The following is a 20,875-nucleotide window of genomic DNA, read 5'->3' as shown; positions in this document are numbered from 1 at the left end:
ATTATTTTATTATGCCAAATAAACTATTTTATAAGACCAAATCTATTTATTTCTCCTGTATGAAATATTTCTGGATAACAAGGAAAGAAACAATGGGGAGTGGAAGGTTAAAAATTGGAGGAGAGATTTCCTTCAAATGTTTTGAAGAAAAAAGCTCTTAGGGAAAAAATATGTTTTATCGTCACCAGTTTTTTTGTGATTGGAGAGTCCCTTTCCCACTATTTTTTAGTGCTATTTAAGATGGGGAAAGTCTAAGAAAAACCTAAAATGGCAACAATTATTTTAATGTTTACTCTTAAGGATTATACATACAGTCACTGCATAGTCCTTGAGTTACAATGAAGAGTACTAGCTGTTATTATCAGTGTGAATACTACATACCATTTCTAAATGAAAACAATAATGCTAGAAATCACATTTTAATTTATTCTGGGCTTGACAGATGGAGTAAGGTGAGTTATATTTTTGAGAAGGACAATAGCACTTGCACTATAAAAAAAAGATGTATTTTAACTTTTTATCATTAGGTTAGTAACCTGTCTTGAGCTGTATATATTCCTTTGCTACCTGGTCACAGTGGGGCGTACATTAGAGTTTATGAATAAACCAAAGCAAATTCATTAGTATCACTGGAGAGGGGAACATATTTGTAGGCTGTTAGGAAATGAACGCTACGTGGAGAGTTGGTATCTGAATCCTTGGTCATTAACAGTTTATTTGACTCAGCTGAGCCAATCAACTAGCCACACTGATTCATCCATCCCATCTAAGAAATGAAATAGAGACTCACAGGTCTGAATACTCAGAGTTCTCTCCCCCTGATAAGTAGAGCTGTACAGGTCTAGTGACTTTATCACAATAATGCAGCATTTTCCAAAAGTGCTTTAAATACATCCATTAGCATACAAAAAAAGCACAATACTGGCGTAAAAATATAATGAAAGTCTCTATTGCTTCCGAGTCTAAGAAACATTACAAGCATAGACTAATTCTGGAAACTTCTCTGTACTGAAGGGCCATGATGAACATATAATTTTCAAAAAGAAAACCCACAGTGAGGACTCCCTCTCATCACTGTTCTAAATGCACAAAGCCTGTTTTCTGGAAGAAAAATCCACTGAGCTTCACCCAGAGAGACCACTGCAGGGCATTTTTCCTGTCAATGTTATCTTGGTTTAATCAACACTCACACTTTACCTGCTGTTTCGTACATGAAGGTTATAAAATGAAATGCATTTTTCCTCTATGCATTTTTCTACATGACAACCCATTACATTTAACAAATTGTCAATCATTTTTTTAAATAATTCAAAGAGTTAGAAATAATTTCAAATGTATTCTTTTCCACACTTCAAGATATTAAAGTGAAAGAAAAGGAAAAGGCTTTTATTAACCACCTCAAAAAAAGATCAGTGTTTCATAGTCATTCTAAAAAATTAAAACAAAATAGATAAAAATCGTAAACAACCTCAATGTTGCAACACCAAAGTTTTAAAATAGCATAAGTTGGCTTTGAATACACACAGAAGTCAAAGATCTGTACATAAAATTGCATGTTATCTATTAAAAGTCAAAGTTACTCTATATTTTAAAAACCTTTAGAATGAATGACATTAGGGCAGCATGCAGTGGTTTCCCATCATCTGGTGTTCAATTTAGCCATCATTAGATATTTCTGGTCAATCTTTGTTAACTCATTTCACTAGCTGCTTATGTGCCTTTTTCAAATAATCTACCTCAGGGTTCAAAATAACAAAACAGAAATGCTGAAAAGAAAACCACAACAAGGCATCAGGATTTTACCTAAAAAGTCATCAATAAGAAAACCCAACATTTGGGTTATCAAGAAAAGCCAGTTTAAAGGTATGTATTATTTCCTAGCCTAGTAATGATCCTTGTTATCTACCTTTCACTTGAGGACTGGAAAATCAGAAGCAGAAACAATGACAAAATTTAACAACAAAGCCGAAGTGTGTGCTCCACATTTCTGACCTGTTCTCTCATCCACTACCGTTGCCAGATAGGGACCTGAGGCAGCCAGTTTTGCTTCTGTAGCTTTCTTCTGCTGTATTCTCAGGCTAGCGGTTTGGTTTGCGGTATTATGAGGCCGTTGTTGACTACTGCACTTCCATTCAGTACTATTCAGGAAAGGCTGAGGTTGCACTTACACTGAAGTGGGATGTGTACATGGGTTTGCGGAGCAGGGAATACAAGTGGGGTGAAGGAGGAAAATGAAGAGAAAGCATGGAAATGGGGCTCTGTTGGTTTGTTTCAACAGATTTCACACTGGAAAATGCAGCCAGAAAGGCTAGGTAAGGGTTTTGCTTAAAATCCCTGTAAGCATTTCTAGTCAACAGTACAAAACTAATACCAAAAAAAAAATCTCAGATTTACCCTTTATATTTTAGAACACAAAGCAAGGCAATGAGATTTCTTCCCCCTGCTCCCCTTTAAAATAAAGAATCACTGTAAGTTTCTTCTTTAATGCACAATGTAATACGGTGCATAGGTGTGCGCCTACAGGATAAGACTGCAACCCAAATGAAGGGCAAAAGCCAGAATTCTCTTTCTGTTGGTACTGCTCAGTTCCACAGTGAAACTGCTAGTAACAGGTAACAAAAGTTCAGTGAATGACGTCTAGACTGGAGAACACCTAAAAGTTATTTGCAGATAATATAAAGGCTATGATCGTGGTTAGGGGTAATGCAAATGATAACCAATGTAACTTCAAAGATTGTCCCCAAAAGAGATGCAGGAACAGGAGGTGAGTAGCAGGGGAAAAAGCTAACAATCCAGAAACCAACACACCACATTTTTTTTCAAGGATTTACACCTTATGAAATAAAGTACATGTCTCCAGTTGTGAGGCCTGTCATATATCAGCTGAATATGCTCTGAACTCTTGTGCAAATCATAGTGCAGTGGTGATTATGGCATAATTTATGAGTAGGTCTGTGTCATGCATAACTTGTGGAAAACAACTGGGTGTGCTTTTTTTTTTTCAGGGTGTGTATCTGACTGCCACCAAACATAGCTGATCTAATGAGACTCCCTGAGGCTAACATCTCCTTTGTTTCCCTCAAGTGTGCACATCTCTTGGGTTTCCAAGTGAAGCATGTTCACAAGGAAACCCATATAATCACAGAACCCTTTGTCCCAAGCTCCTTGCTCTTGAATATTTGAATTGCAACACTTGATTGTTGACTACTGTGCATGTCACATGGCTGAGTCATTAAATGGCAAAAGCAAACAGTCCACCTTGGGAATTAAATTGTAATTCCAATAGTCCACATCCTAATTTACATGGAAAGTCATTTACTCAATTCTTTTCAGGAATTAAAGCATAAGGAACATTATATTAGATACTCTCCTTTTCACCCTCATTCCCATATTCCTTCTGCGGGTTACGGCGCACAGTTATCTCTCACCATTCTATACAGAGAGAGAGGCTGCTGCTCAGAATGAACGAGCAAGGCATAGACAGATTGTTTTAAAATAATGTATTTGGCTGACATAACTCAGGCTTTTCTTGCTTCCTAACTCAGTTTGACTCAGCTTAGAACTATTACTAACCTCCCTTTTGTAATACACAAGTACAGGCAGAAAGGGAAAGGTGATTAAAGGATTTAAAACTAGCCTTAGATTATATGTACTCTGATAATCAATGGTGCACTATTCTTAGTATCTACAAAAACTGAGAGAAAAAACCCAACAACATAGTTTTCAGTTGAACTTCTGGGAAGCATACCTGAAGGCTGACTTACCCTGTATGTCCTGAAATAAAGCAGATGTATTTTGACTATTCAGTTCCAAATATTCTAAATATTTTACCTATGAAGTACTTAACTGCTTTTTCTTCAAATTGAGCTTCATTCTGATTTCTCATTGCGGTCTGACTAGCATCTTCCGAAGGTGGCATTTTAAATAGTAGCTTTGGCTGTTTAAGAGAGATGTGAGTAAAGAAAAAGAGTTGGAAAGCTCTATTGTCTACTTAAAGCACTATAAATAGTAACAGCTATAAAAATAACACCAATAGGACCATAATAATTTCTAATGATTTTTAAAGGACCTTTAAAATGTTCCTCCAAATAACTGTTTACCCAACGAAGGTCACAAATTTTAGGGAAATCATTATTTGAAATTTAAAATACTTTACTCTTCAGGATTATAAATAAAGAATAGTGATTCATTTCAAAATATCTCCAATTGTCTGGCTTTCAAAATCATCCCAGGAAGTAACTGATCCTAAATTCCAAAGTCTATGAAGGAAGGAATAAATAAGATGTGAGCTTGTTAACAGACGCACCTGGGCAGTTTTAGCCAGTAATGAAAGCTACTTTTAACACTCACAACCTTACCTGTGGATAATGGCCCACTAATGGAGTGTGATTTTAGGAGTTCAGGAAGGTCTGACTGATTACCCAAAATTATAGTTTCCTTCTATTTGCAAAATTATTTAAAATTCTACCAACAGAAATTTATTCTTTGAGGAAGAGGTCAAAATTTTACTCTTTGACTCTTCCCACTCCAGTTCATCTTTCAAAAGACAAACATTCTTGAGACAGATAACCATTAAACTGTAGTTCATTCCAAGGCAGGGTCAGCAAAGTACGACAGAAGGTCACTCCAACATGCTGCCTGTTTTTATAGGTCTGCCAGCTAAGAATGGTTTTTACATTTTTATGTGGTTGAAAAAAAATGTCAAAGTAAGAATAATCATGACGTGAAAATTACATGAAATTTAAATTTCACTTTCCATAAATAAAGTATTATTGGAACATAGCCCACTCATTTCTTTACATATTGTCTATGGTTGTTTTCATTCTATGACGTCAGAGATGAGTTGTTGGGTGAGAGCATATGGCCTGTAAAAGTGAAAATATTTAGATACTGGTCCTTTACAGGAAGTTTGGTAACCCCCTTTTCTAAGATATTGGTGTCCTATAAGAATTACTTCCGGCCTCACGGAGGTCACCCTGTAGGAAACCCTGTATGTTGCTGGAAGCAGAGGATAAGGTGAGACATGCTGACCAGGGATAAGAAACTAAAATAAGAACCAGAAAATTTTTACCCAACTTTTAAACTTTAAAGCAAAATTTAAAAGTTGTATGTGCATAAATACATATGCCCAGAATATAAACCATTCCTCAGGCTATATACGTTTCTTCCTTTTGTCCTTTATTCCTTTTATCCATTATTTTTTCTTTCCTTCCAATTTCTTTCCCTACATCATTGCTTCCTTCCTTTCTTTCTCCTCCCTCCCACTCATTTATTCATTTAATTAATTCATCCACGTTTACTGACACAGACACTATGATAGACACTGGGTACACAGTTATTAACAAGAAAGATAAGGTCTCTCTGCCTTCATGGAGCTTACATTCTAAAGGAGAAGACAAGGACATAAATAAAGAAGACACCCAGGAGCTACGATGGGGGGGTAAGGGCAGAGGTTTGCCTTAGACAGGTTGATCAGGTTAAGTTCTCACAAAAAGGTGACATTTGAGCTGAAAACTAAAGGATGAAAAAGAGCTGTCACCGAAAGAGTTAAGGGAAAAGCATTATAGAGAGAGGGAGTGGCAAAGGCAAAGGTCCTGGGACAGCAAAGAATTTGCTTAGTTTAAGGAACAAAAGGGACAGTGGTATGTGTGTTGTGGTTGTTAATGAAAACATTCCTTTAAATCACCAGTATCATAAAAATCAACACCATTTATTAAAAGCTTATTATTTGCAAAAATTGTATTGGGTGCTTCTCACGTATGTTCTCATTTAATGTTCACAAAAACTCTCAACGGTGAAAATGACTAACTTCATTCATTTAAGTCAGAGAAACAGACTTCAAAGATATATGTATTGAATTGTACATTGTGATTAAATGTTGGCAGTTAGACTGTAATCCAGGTCCACCTGATTCAAAGGAGTCTACATTAACTCCGAAAGACAAATAAAAGGTCACGTTAAAAAAAATGTGTGTGTTTATTTAATATGTTGACAAAATGGAGTAGTGGAAATACCATATGCTGACAGAGCAGTTTTATGAGCAAATAGCCAATAAATGCCAATATTACCACCAGGGCTATTTTTATGTGTGTGGTAGAGGTTAGAGGATATACTGGATAACTGTTCTGCAGGCTTTTCTCAAAATTACACATGCCAGAAGAGCATTCCAAAACCTTATTTTTAACAGATGTCATGTGACAGTGTAACAAAACACATACTATATCACAAAATTTAATGTTCAAATAAAAACCATTATTTGTACACATTTTTATATTTATTTTGGTATATAATAAAAAAAGATTATATTTTTGGCATATGCCTTTCTTAAGTAAGTTGCAACTCCCTCTGACTTCTGGGTCTGACATTAGGCCAGCTGAAACACACACAGTCAATACCACTGGGGAAAGAGCAGAAGAAAGGATAAAGGAGAGCAAAGATCTACACTCAATTAGCGGAGATGTTATGCAGTTAAATGGCACGTCTATTGTGCTGGTCTCCCAGTTCTTTTAGATCTGAGCTGCAGGAGATTAGTTTCATCACTGAGCTCATAAATGGCCTCTTTCCTCCACCCCTATTCCATTCGTGACAAATTTATTAGTTCTTTCTAACAATGAAATGAGAACCAGGGATTTCAATTACCACCAGAATGTAGTACAGGCATGGAGTCCCTTGCAGGTAGTATTTTTCTATTTCATTTTATGGGCAAATACAGAAACATTGTTAACAGACATTAAATGTTATTTATTAGCATGCTAATAAGCCTTCACACTTTTAAAAGTAAACACTAAACTTCTAACAAATTAAACTTAGAATAGTGAGTGTAATGCAGATACTCTGGAAAAGGAATGCACTTCAGAAATAATTTTTTAAAACCAAAATAATCACTGAGTATGATAAAAAGACAAAGATATAAGAGGAGATGCTTATTAGTCATTCTTTCAGCTCAGTTTAGTTTTATCACCTTTTGCACAATTTAAAATTTATGCAAACGTTTTCAATGTTGCCTTTAATTTTTGCCAGAATATTTTGAACCTGGCTTAAAACTGAAATTGAAGAAGCCCAAGGAGGGCTTTAATAACAACTTTCTTCAGTCTGTTTATTTAAAACATGATGAATAAGCAAAAAGAAAAGGTGCAGAACTGAAAAAGAAAAATGATCCCTTCTCCTTCCTAGAAGTGTTCAAGATTACTGGATTGTTCATAATCTTGCACCAGGAATTAAAATCTTTCTCACATGCCAATAGCTAAATATACATATAACACTGTCCAGTCACCATATACATGTGAGCTTAGAGCCTAAGGGTTTATAAGTAGTTTTAAAGTTATAGAAAGGCAGGAAGAAGTTTCACTACTTTTAAGACCCCAGTGTCGCCTGACTTATTTAATGCGCTCTCTCAAAATTGTTTAGCTTCTTATAGTCTTTTTCTTGAGGAAGTAGGAGGTCAGTCAGTATTTTACCACACTAAATGCTTAATATCTTTACTAACAAATCATTCTCATAGAAAAAAATAGAAGAAATTTAAAGGAACATTTAAAGAAATGCCAGGAACCTAAACAAACAAACAAAAAAAGTGAAGAAATTCTGTTCTTCATAAGCTCACAAGGCATTTAAGCACAGTAACACAGAAGACAAGCGAATTCTAACGCAAGTACCAGCCTGGCCACTAACTGGCTGAGCAAGCTATGCGCCTTAGCTTTTTTATCTGTAAGATGAGAATAAAAGTATCTATCTTATAAAAATTGTTGCAAGGAATAAATGACATATATTTAGAAGTTTTAGCAGTGTACGACACAAAAGAATTGTCTGGTAGCTATTAATATCATTCATTAACAAGACAGAGGGTGATTTTTTTTCTTCTCTAATGTACAGATCATCACCCTTTGGGGTTGATTTAGCACAATCTTGACAGGAATTAACAAATGCTAAATAAGTATTTGTTAATAGATTGAAACATAACATTAGTGAGTTTCCAAGATCCCAGACTGGGGAAATCCTCTGTTTCTTTATATTCTGGAAGATCAGCCAGGGATGGGAATTGGAGATAGCCCTTGAAGCGAGAACTACAGTTTCTTTCAATGATCTCCTCTTAATACTTTGAACCTCAGAGATTTGTTTTATGAGTCAGCAGAAATTGTTTCACCCAGATATATATTACTGCTGAGCATTTATTTCCAAATCTGTTGTACATCACAGTCATTACTTAAAATATTGCTTTTCACAACTGTCACTGTTATCAGGAGATGGAAGACAATATAGAGAACACAATGTTATGCCCTAAATGTTTGTGTCTCCCCGAAATTCATAGATTGAAATCCTAATCTCCAATGTGATGATTTTAGGAGGTGGGGCCTTTGGGAAGGGATTAGGTCAGAGGTGGAGTCCTCATGAAAGGATCATGCCCTTATAAAAGAGACTCCAGAGCGCTCTCTGTCTGCTGTGAACCAGGAAGCACGCTGGATACTGAATCTGAATCTGCCAACACAAATACTGAATACACATAGTGCATCTGCCTTGATCTTAGACTGCCTAGCCTTCAGAACTGTGAGAAACGGGACTTCCCTGGTGGCGCAGTGGTTAAGAATCAGCCTGCCAATGCTGGGGACATGGGCTCAAGCCCTGGTCCGGGAAGATTCCCACATGCCACGGAGCAACAAAGCCTGTGTGCCACAACTACAACTGTGTGCCACAACAAAGCCTGTGCGCCTGCACTCTAGAGCCCGTGAGCCACAACTACTGAGACCATGTGCCGCAACTACCGAAGCCCACGCACCTAGAGCCCGTGCTCCGCAACAAGAGAAGCCACTGCAATGAGAAGCCCGCACACCGCAATGAGGAGTAGCCCTTGCTCACCGCAACTAGAGAAAGCCCAAGCGCAGCAACGAAGACCCAACACAGCCCAAAATAAGTAAAATAAATAAATTTATAAAAAAAGAACTGTGAGAAACAAACGTTTCTAGCTTAAACCACTCAGTCGCTGGTATTTTTGTTACAGCAGCCCGAAGGGACTAGACACGTGGTTAGTTGTCCCGAGTTTGAGGCCCATTTAGGGATGTGACAGGAGAAGAACAAGCAGATACACGTTATGGAGCATGGTATTGAAATGATCACTCCAACTGCAACCCAAATGAAATTGCCCCAAATCGTAAGGCGACAGTTGACTCTGGAAACATGGCAAAAACTCCCAGACAAGTTCAACACTTGCAAAACGTCATAACGTGCTTAGATGGTTTTCATTTTTCCCAAGAAAATACAAGTTGTTCTTTACATCAGGCCCAGTGCCCAAGGAAACCAGAGCTTGGACTCTGATGAAGGTACCAGGGGATGTTTTCTGGAAGTGTTGCTTTTTACAGTGTCAACTGCGAAAGGGATGGTGTATGGAGACAGATAAAATAAATTCCCCCCTTGAGGCAGCAATTTACAAAATCTGCAACACATACTTAGTTCATTTTCACTACTGAGCTTTTAGTAAACCTTCTGTCACAGGGTAAAATCTGGGCTTTTGAGTTCAAAGACTACACTTTGTCTTTGCATTTTTAAAATGTTTCCAAATGGCATCTGTTTTTTAGAAGCTTTTTAAGAAGCTTGATTCAAGGAGACTGCTGAATCTTTAGGACTTCTACTTTGCATCCCTTTGGATAAACAAAACCAGCCACAGTTTTATATTTTTTATTCTCAAAAGAAAACAATCTAGTCAATCAACTTCCATACACTCAGACACAAGAATACTTCATTCTCAGGGTATTCTATTTTCCATTTTTATTGTCATAAATTTGAAATTAAGTTGCAAATTTCACGTGAAAGAGGGTGATAAAATTTAATGATCACTAAAATTTCAAGTGGAATCTATTTTACTGATCTTGGTTCTCTGCTCTCCTGAGGCCTCTTGACATAGTAAATTGAAGTGTGCAAATATAATTGGCTGAGACCCTGCTTGACCCTAATACAGACTGCTAACGTTTTATCTCTGCTAAGAACTGATACCAAATTTAAGGCTTGGTAAGCCTCTTCACCTTTTGAGAAAATAGAGATTTTAATGAGCCATTAAGTCACATAGCCCTGAAAGGGGCAAAGTGTTGCCCAAGCCTCCATCCCCTATAATCGCCCATGTTTTAAGTCATTGCTTAGGACCATTATTTTTTAATCATACATCAGACAAAGGAAAAGATACAAAGAGATTTGCCTACATTTTGAAGACTGCATCTTGGGAAGAATAAGTACATATGCATTACATTTTTGTTTCTGGAATTATAGAAGTTCCATTATAACTCTCAGGAATTATCCGAGGGATAAGCAGGATATTGCATTTACCTTCCAGTTTAATAAAGCCTTAAAAAGTCAATCCCAGTTCACCAATTTATTCAAATTGGGACTTCTAAAAACATACTTTAGGGGCTTCCCTGGTGGCGCAGTGGTTGAGAGTCCGCCTGCCGTTGCAGGGGACACGGGTTTGTGCCCCGGTCCGGGAAGATCCCACATGCCATGGAGCGGCTGGGCCCGTGAGCCATGGCCGCTGAGCCTGTGCATCCGGAGCCTGTGCTCCGCAACGGGAGAGGCCACAGCAGTGAGAGGCCCGCGTACCGCAAAACAAACAAACAAACAAAACAAAACAAAAAAACATACTTTAGTATCTCCCAAGCTAATGAGAATTTATGGGGAAATTTAAGAATCTCTTTTACTAATCCTTCAACTCTTCTGGAGATCTAGTGTTAGGACGCAGCATCCCACATCACCCTCACTTTCCCTTCTAAAGTAACTCAGGGACTCTTAGCTACCCCATCCCTGCTTTCTATCCACAAGCTCTAAATTCCCCAAACCACAACCTAGTTTGAAAATTCAGGTTTGGACATTCTACAGTCAGGCAGAAATGACTGACAGCAAAGCCACATAGACTACCCAGTTGGTCTGTCACTAGCCCACTTTAACCCATGGTTGCTTACTAGGGGAGGACTGGCCATCTACTGGGATTACTGAGCAGTTAATGTTCTATACTGTCAGCCTCTGCCAGGGCAATTTATTTGCCCATGTCAGTTTTCTGTCTTTGGTGGTTTTTCTTGCCTAGTTTATCTCCAACGACGTGACTGCCAACTCTACACTGGAATTCTTTTCCATAATGTAATACAACTATATTAATATTTATTAGACTTGTTCCAAAAGAACTAAGAAATTCGAGTTCTATTTTTTTCTTCAAAACACCACACTGCCATAGGCTACTCTATAAGTAGCTGTAATGAAGTAATGACTGAGGAAAAGATTATCTTCTCCTTCCAGCTCATTTCAGATGTTTGTGCCTAAGCATTGTTTAGATGACAAAAACAAAAATCAAACACCTGCCCCTCCACTCCCAAAACATTTCCAAAAAACTAAAATCCTTCAAATGAAAGATCTCAGAATATATTTTTAAAAAGCTGTCTAGGACAGAAATTAAACATAATTACAGGTCATCGGAAAAACAACAAGTCGATAGTGCCACTTAATGTCCTTCAAGGGCATAGCTTCTGAAATGTCTCCAAAAAAAAATTACTTTTTTAAAGAACATAAACCCAATTTTAAAAAATTAAATGAAGGATTCAGCTCATTTTAAATGAAAGTACTGATACTGAAGAAAGTGTCCAGAAACACTTTTAGATTATAGATGCTACAATTAAAATGTTCCCTTTTTCCTCTTAAAATAATGAGACTGATATTCATATGTAGCCCACATAGTCAATTTCATTACTGCCATATTGTGACTTTTTTCACTTTTTCATTATATTTAGTAGCCATCCAAAGACGTAACATTTCCTTTAGCACAATCATGGTTGCCTAGTGGAAGAGAGAGGAAGAGAGGAGAGGAAGAGGGAGGGGAAAGGGGAGGAAAGGAGATGGTGAGGGAGTGGCTCCACAAGGGCAGGTCTCATGAAGGCAAGGATGTTTACTGTTTCAATGCCCAGCATGCAGCATGCCTGGTACATAGTAGGTGCAAATAAATAGTCCGCGTGTGGAATTCATATTTATGGAGGACCTGCCAGATACCAAGGTTTATACATTTCTAACCATAGTTAATCCTCTCAACAGTCTTATGAAGTCAGCAATATTATTGTCTCCAATTTATATATATATGAATACTGCCTCGAAATAACCTAAAGATGGCCTAGTAAAAGAGGACAATGAATAGGAAAAATCGTGTTCATAATCATCTATTTTTATCTCATTTAAAATAAAACCAAAAGCCAGATTATGGTAAGTCAGAAGAAGACGAGGGGCACATGTATATTCCAGACACTCTGTTAAGTGACTGTCATAGGTAGCACTTTGAAGCTTTTCATAATGAAGCATGATACTCTTTTGGTGTGCTTTGCATTCTGGGCTTCACAAAGTGAAACGGGGGAGGAAAGCAAGAAACTGGTGAGAGGTGAGCCAGGTAGGCTGGAAATTTAAAAAATAAAAACAAAAACAACAGCAACCTTACCACTAGCAGCCATCACAAGTAAGGTGTCAGTCACGGAATACGTTTCAACTAAAGTGAGGAAGGATGGATTATCTTTTGTGTCTATTTAAAATGTTTCAGCTGATCTGCAGCGGATTAAAGAAGGGATTTGCTTGTTTCAACGTACCTCAAACCCATATGCAAATAGGGCTGTGATACTGTGCCACACATTTATAGTCAAAGACAATACTTTGTTTTTAAGAAGAGCAGCACAATGTAACTGCACATGAATGTCACACACACACACGCACACACGCACACACACGCGCGCGCACACACACACACACAAAGCCAGACAACGTTAAGCTCCAGTGAAGAATTTTGGTAATTACCAGCTGTATTGTAAAAATCACCCAATATGTTTGTCTCCATTGTTTGTGATTCCTCTGAAGATTGAAAACACTCTTCTCTCTGCTGCTGTCCCCACCCTCGCCATTTTATCCTTTTCTGTTCCCACCGATTCCTACCACTGGGACAAATTACTCACTTACTGACCTTTTGTTTCAATATTACACTCATGGAGGGAGGGAGAGCAGAAGAGGATACAGAGAAGGAGGGAGAGTGAAAGTAGCTGTATGTGTGTGTTTGTGTGTGTGTGTATGTATGTGTACAGGAATGACAGAACCTGGAATTTGCCCCCCAGTTTTTTAAACAAAAATGAACTCTAGGACAGGGATGGTGGTTGTTTTTTAATGGGTAGACCCTAAAGAGAACCAGGAATAGGTTCTGTGTAAATAAGAGACCAGCAGGGTGGTATTCATTTGTTTGTTTAGTCAACAGAAATTTAATGAGTACCTACTATGGAAAGGCATTATGCTACCTAGTGGATATTTACAAAAGTGAATGATTTGTTTCATAAATATGATAGGAAATTACAATTTTTTATTTTAAAATAATTTTTTATTTTAAAAGCTAAACCCCTTAGCTAAGTGGATTCAAGGATTAAACAAATATTTATTCAGCTTTACTGATTATTTGCCCTTTGAAATATTATTTGTTAAGCTTCATGACACTATGCTCCTAGAATTTATTTTCTTTAGATCTTAGACTCCTTTGCAGGATTTTCATCCTTAGCCTGTTATTTAAGTGTTGGTGTTCCACAGGGTTAAGTTTTCATTTCTTTATTCTACATACTTCCCTGGGAGTTCTCATTGCTCCTATGACTTTTATTCATTTTTAAAAATATATTTATTATTTATTTTTGACTGTGTCGGGTCTTAGTTGCGGCACTCGGGATCTTTGTTGAGGCATGCAGGCTCTTCATCGTGGTGCATGGGCTTCTCTCTAGTTGTGGTGTGCGGGCTCCAGGGCGCGTGGGCTCTGTAGTTTGCGGCACGTGGGCTCTCTCGTTGAGGCACGTGAGCTCAGTTGTTGCGACACGCGGGCTTAGTTGCCCCGTGGCATGTGGGATCTATAGTTCCCTGATCAGGGATCGAACCCCTGTCCCCTGCATCGTAAGGCGGATTCTTTGCCACTGGACCACCAGGGAAGTCCCACTCCTATGACTTTTAGTATCATCTCTATGTGATACAGAGACCAGATCTGATGACACCAAATTCTGCATGTCCAGTTCAATATAGGACATTGCCACCTGGATGTTTCAAGGTGCCCAAACTCAGAATACCATAAAATTGAACTAATCAACTTCCTCTTATCTCATGACCTAGCACAGCCATCCATGAAGTTGCCCAATCAAGAAACCGAAGAGTCATTCTTAACTCCTTTCTTTATACTCCCTAACAATCTAAAAGTTCCCTAAATTTTTATATCCTAAATTATACTAAGAAACCACCCATTCCTCTTCACACACTCTGCTACCACCCAATCCAAGTCACTGTCATCTCTCGGCAACATTCTCACAAACACTTGCTTAATTGGTCTCCCTGGTTTCAATCTTGCCTGCCCCCAATGGTTTTGGACTTTATAGCCAGTTACTTGTTAAAAATGAAAATTTGATCACATTGTTCTCTTGTTTCAAACCCTTTACTGGCTTCCCATATACTAAAGGTAAAATTCCAACTCCTTTATGAGATCCTTTAGACCTCTGTTTACCTTACAAACTCTTGTCTTGCCTCTCCTCTCTCAGACACTATACTCCACCACACTGAAATTCTTTCAGTTCCTTAAACATGAAATTGATTCTTTTACCTCAGGCATTCCCATATCCTTCACACTGCCTAAAACTTACCTTTACTCCAAACCCACCAATGCTAACTCCTGATTATCATTTAAATACTGGCTTCCTTTGGGAAGCCGACTTGGGTTGCCACTCCACCCCTGCTCAACCTACCCACCTTCAACCCCCTGTACTTGCACCCAACCTACCTGTATCTCTACCAAAGATAGGTCCTGTTATATGTTCCTACATACATCCTCTCTAATATCATTTTTTAATATTTTATTATAAACATCTATTTAAAATTCTTTTTCTTTAATTCTGGTATAAAGGGCGACAAACTATCTAGCATAAGCAGCTTGCCCACTATAGTGCCTTGCACAGAACTGGTACTCAATAAATATTTGTTCAATGAGTAAATGGAGCACCTTTTATTTAAAGGAACTGGGAAGTGTTTAGAGATAAATACACACCTCCTACCCTTAAGGAGGATAACATTAAATGTAGAATGGCTGTTATACGTAATTATATGATGATAATGAGTAAATAAAATTGACTTCAATTTGGATACATGGGGATTTGCTAACACTGTAAATTGTAATGAAATATTTAGCTCTCCCTTCTGGGATAATCTAATGCACACTAAACACTTCTGGAAGACAGTTTTACGATTTTATATTACAGGTAAGAACATAGGCACAGCAAAATTACTCAAGGTTACCTAGTGAATCGTAAGCAGAGCCAAGATTTAAAACTCAAAGTGGTCAATAGCCAGTATTTAGTGCTATGATTTTTTGTTTTGTTTTGTTTTTTGTTTTTGCGGTACATGGGCCTCTCACTGCTGTGGCCTCTCCCGTTGCGGAGCACAGGCTCCGGACGCGCAGGCTCAGCGGCCATGGCTTACGGGCCTCTGCGGCATGTGGGATCCTCCCGGACCGGGGCACGAACCCGCGTCCCCTGCATCAGCAGACGGACTCTCAACCACTGAGCCACCAGGGAAGCCCAGTGCTATAATTTTTAAAAAACTACTTTTTCTTTTTCTCCCCAGAGTTCTATTTTGTGATTGTAAGACTTCTACCTGTATACTTTAATAATCTTCTCAAAAATATCACCTGTGATATTTATATTTGAATATGGAAACTCAGGAACGGAGGCCCTTTTCGATGGATTTTCCTCTAGTCTTTAAAATACAAGGCTTTGTGTGATGTGTCCCTGCACGCTTGTACGCTCTGAGAGGTATTAAGCTCCTTCTTTGCTCTTAACAGTGTTAGTATTGGGCACTAATTGCTGCTACAAAGTGCAAACGTTGAACTCTTCTGCTGTTGGACATCAGGTTGGACACTCTATGTTTAAACATCCATAGTTAGTTGGCTGGTGCATTCTAGTGCACTCAGTGGACGTTTTGGTAGAAAATGCTGCCAGTACTTAATAAATACTCAAGAAACAACATAGGCTATTACATTTAACAGGATTTCTGGTTCTAACATTCATACTGTGAGAGAAATAAACTAAAAAAAGGTTTATGATGCCATTTCAAAAGGCCAGATATGTACTAAGTACTCAATAAATATGCTTATTCTCATTGTGGTATTCTGGGGCCAATGGTAAACTTAATGCATAACCAAAATGCATAATAAAGCCTTAATCACCTTCTCACTATATACAATTAGTACACAGATATACCTTTGCTCTTTATAACAATAAGCATTGCTGACATTAATTTCTCAGAGATAGACAGGGCAAGTATACACTTGAGATTTTTTTCCTAACCCCAGATTGAACTTTCTTTTTTTTTTTTTTTGCGGTACGCGGGCCTCTCACTGTTGTGGCCTCTCCCATTGCGGAGCACAGGCTCCGGATGCGCAGGCTCAGCGGCCATGGCTCACGGGCCCAGCCGCTCCGCGGCATGTGGGATCTTCCCGGACCGGGGCACAAACCCGTGTCCCCTGCATCGGCAGGCGGACTCTTAACCACTGTGCCACCAGGGAAGCCCTGAACTGTCTTTTTATACCCGAATACAGCACAAGATGTTAAAAGAATTCAACCTGTACAAATTGTGGCTAACACTTGCTACTTTTATTAGGTATGCAGAACACACTCCTCTTAATCATTCTTCAGTTCAATTATACAATTTTCTCTCACCAGATACAACATCAAATAGAAGAACCCCCAATTAAAGAACATTTCTCTTGCTCTTTGAACTTTGCTTAACTCATCTTTTGTTCACCACAAGCAAACATCTCTACCCCTAAAGCACTCAAGCCAGCTCATTATATCACTCTCCAGTCTTGCCTTGCAGCTCCAGGCCCAGGAAGAACTTTAAATGTCCAAAGTATTTACTGTTCTTAATCCCCATTGTGACGTTAAGTGAATTGGTTCTGTCATGTGAGTATAACTGACTTTGTTTCCCCTAATAAAGATAGACACTCGAGTTACCCATTTGTAAGCTAGCCCAATGTAAAAGGAAGAGAGAACTTCTGTCAGATGTCAAGTTAACATCAACTGCTCATACCATGGAAATGTCAATTAAAACTCAGTGCAATCTCTCAAACACAATTTTCCAGTCCAAGAAATGTGTATACATCCATAGTGAACGGAGAGGCATACAAGGATAATCTCAATATATGTGTTAATATTGTTGGTTGGTCATTAGTAGATGGTATTCATGGAGTCAGAATACTTTTGATCTTCACTTGAAAATGTAGATTCCATGAATTCATCCTCATTCATTAGCCCTGCTTTTGGGGAAAGGACTTTGTAAAGATGTTGCTTTCATTTCCTAATGCTGCAGTTCCTACTAAGCTATACCAGGGAATAAAAGGTTCCTTTCAAGAGTAGCACAGAGACTGAGTTGGCTTCCTGCTTTCAGAGATTATAAATGTTCTCAAACACTTCCAAAATGAAGGAAATTCCAACTTGGGTTTCAAAGATCTTTTTATTTATTTATTTTTTTACTCCATTTGCCTTAGTGGTCTGAATGTGACAATAATGAAGGCTAACAGAGTAAAAACAAATGTTTAAACCAAAGATACCTGCCCTATTGGAGAATTTACTTTACCTGCAGAGATTCCATTTCTTCATCTTTTCTGTGAGTCTCCTCCAGCAGATCTATAATAAGAAAGTAAAATATCCATCAAAATACAATGTCAAAATGCATTGCCTCTTACTTTCAAACTCGATTCAGTCAGTAGCTTGTATAAACTGTTGTCCGGAAAGAGAATTTGATATATTTAAGTATAAGAAGCAACATGAAAGAAATGCCCTCTGATCCCAACTGGTGAGATGTGGTAGAGATCTGGATTCTGCCAAACCTAAGCTAGCTAAGAAGCCCTGGGAGGTCCTAGGTCTGGTGGCGATACCAGAAAATGAGACCAACTCAATTACAAATCCAAAATCATACCAACGTTTTAGAAATCTGGCCTAATGCTTATGTAACTCAAAAGCAACACAAAATTTTCTTTAAAAAAAAAAACCTGGGGCTCCCCTGGTGGCGCAGTGGTTGAGAGTCCGCCTGCCGATGCAGGGGACATGAGTTCGTGCCCCGGTCCGGGAAGATCCCACATGCCGCGGAGTGGCTGGGCCCGTGAGCCATGGCCGCTGAGCCTGCGCGTCCGGAGCCTGTGCTCCGCAACGGGAGAGGCCACAACAGTGAGAGGCCCTCGTACTGCAAAAAAAAACAAAAAAAACCTTTTTTCTTTTGAAAGAAAAAAATAGAAACAAACCATTCGTTCTTAAAATAAGCTCCCAAGCCAAGTTCCACCTCCAGAGTCAATTTTTTAACCAAATTAAAACACCCTGGAATAATGGGTGTTATGAATGGAAGTAGAACACCACCTTAACTGTAAACTCATATTAATTATCATTTCACACTGAGAGGGTGGGAAGCATTGATGCTACATCTGACCAACTGTCTGGCACCATCTCAGAGAAATTAGTGGCTGGAAGAGAGTTCTGTCTAAATGCATGCGTATAACCATGGTATCTCAGTGCCCTAGACTAATTTATGAACTTGCTATAAAGGAAAATGAATTTGGCAAGCAGAATTTTCTGCCTGCAGCTATACCACCTTGCGCTATGATCTTATTAGATCTCACAAACCTAAAGAGGGCTGGGCTGAGTTAGAACTTGGATGAAAACTGGCAAGAAATACCTACAGCAGCGTACATTAACATTAGCATTTGCCTTACTCTGTGATTGACATAGCTTACCAAGAGGCTGTGCTGCATAAAAGGAAAATATAACGTACAGAAATTCAATATGTACCCCAGAAAGGCAAATGCAAATGTTTTTAGCAAGTGCTACTAGGTGGAGCGGGAAGCAGTAATATACTGGGTAACCAAGTCATGCTGGTATATGTCATAACTGGACAGGCAATATCCTGAAACTTCAGGAGACCTGGTAGATGATATAATTGATGGTGATGGCCCTTTGAGATTGCACAGCTAAGAGAAATACAGAAGAGTGGCAAGCAGTCCCCTCAAGACACAGTGTACTGGGATTAAGGATGAAAGTTAGTTTTTGCTATCTGTAGACGGCTGATGTTGGCTCCCCAAACACCCATAATCAGAGTTACATCAAGAAAGTTACAGGAGCATACCAGTGTATTAGGGTGTATTTTTAAAGTGTTTTTTGTTGGCACATCAGGATTTTTAGCTATATGGTACAGAAACCAACTTGGGGTGTGGTAAATTAAGTGCCCTCAATCATTCCTCTTTCTGCATCCTTACTCAATTGCATTGCGACATTGTAACTACTTCCATCAAGAGGTCACATGTATCTTGCATCTAGGCTTGCCTCCTGACTTGATTTGGTAAATAGAATACAGCAGAAGCAATTCTGTGCCAATCTGCAATAAGGGTTCCAAAAGGCCTCATGCATTTTCACTTTTCCACTTGGGACTCTTTCACTACCATGTGAACAAGCCCAGGCCAGCCTGCCAGATGACAAGAGACATACGGTCCAGTATTCTTTCCACCCCTGACACCCTGCAGGTTGCCCCAACTGGTAGCCTGCAAATGCCCAGAAGCATGGATGACTCAGATGGGAGCCCAACTGAGACCAGTCAAACTGCCCAGCTGAGCCCAGTACCGACTTCAACTCAGAGAATCATGACCTATGGAATAAATGGAATTGGGGGATGCTTTGGTACACAGCAATTGCTAACTGATAGCAACCAGCTGCTAACTGAATAGCAAGCATTCAGAATTTATTAGAAGGATGTAAGAGTAACTTATCAATACATCTAGTAACAATAGATAACAGAAAAGTGGATTCAGACTCTGGAGAGAGTAACAACTGGTCTGGGGGTGTAGGGATGAAGGTAGCATGAACTAATGGGCATTTTATACTGGGTAACACTAATCTGTGCATTACTCCACTCAAAATGAAATTCCATAAAGAGAAGAGCTAATGAGACTAGCTTAGATCTTTTGCCTACTGCTTGGCCAGGGGAAAGTATGAAGCACTTTCACTGATAATCCCAAAAGGATTGGATGAAGAACAGAAAGGACTGTTTCCAAACATCAGGGTACTATTAACAAAAGGAGGAGGTGTGGATATCAGACAGGCCAAAACAACAGCCAGTTTTAGTAATTCTATCTTCAGTACAACTCTTATCAATATTTGTGAGACATAAATTACTTCAATATCTTGGCTATCGTAAATAATGCTTCAGTAAACATGGGGGTGCATATATCTTTTTGAATTTAGTGTTTTCATTTTCTTCAGATAAATACCCAGAAGGGGAATTGCTGGGTCATGTGGTAGTTCTAGTTTTATTTTTTTGAGGAACCTCCAAACTATTTTCCATAATGGCTGTACCAACTTACATTCCCACCAACAGTGCACAAGCGTTCCCTTTTCTCCACATCCTCGCCAACATTTGTTTTTGTTGTCTTCTTGATAATATCCATTCTAACAAGTGTGAGGTGGTATCTCATTATGGTTTGACTTGCATTTCCCTGATGATTAGTGATGTTGAGCATCTTTTTATGTGTACGTTGGCCATCTGTATGTCTCCCTTGGAAAAATGTCTATTCAGCTCCACTGCCCATTTTTTAAATCAGACTGTTTGTTTCTTTGAAATTGAGTTGTGTGAGTTCTTTATATAATTTGGATATTAACTCCTTATTGGACATATCATTTGCAAATGTCTTCTCCCACACAGGGGGTTGCCTTTTTGTTTTGTTGATGGTTTCCTTTGCTGTGCAAAAGCTTTTCAGTTGGATGTAGTCCCATTTTGTTTATTTTTGCTTTTGTTGCCCTTACCTGAGGAGACAGATCCAAAAAATATC

At 38.6% G+C, this 20,875-nt stretch overlaps 1 protein-coding gene across 1 annotated transcript in view; it reads right to left on the bottom strand.

Annotated features, from left to right (window-relative positions):
• CEP128 (centrosomal protein 128) overlaps window positions 1-20,875 on the bottom strand; it is a 419,931-nt gene that overhangs the window by 58,538 nt on the left and 340,518 nt on the right. Inside the window, exon 19 of the mRNA XM_024736316.1 lies at window positions 17,641-17,690. Within this exon, the coding sequence (XP_024592084.1) occupies window positions 17,641-17,690 (50 nt within the window). The remainder of the gene's footprint in view (window positions 1-17,640; window positions 17,691-20,875) is intronic.

The sequence above is a fragment of the Neophocaena asiaeorientalis genome, unplaced genomic scaffold (genome assembly GCF_003031525.2).
Source record: "Neophocaena asiaeorientalis asiaeorientalis breed wild unplaced genomic scaffold, Neophocaena_asiaeorientalis_V1.1 scaffold152, whole genome shotgun sequence".
Lineage (NCBI taxonomy): Eukaryota > Metazoa > Chordata > Mammalia > Artiodactyla > Phocoenidae > Neophocaena > Neophocaena asiaeorientalis.
The sequence above is the reverse complement of the archived record's forward strand: the minus strand, read 5'-3'. Positions and strand labels throughout refer to the sequence as shown.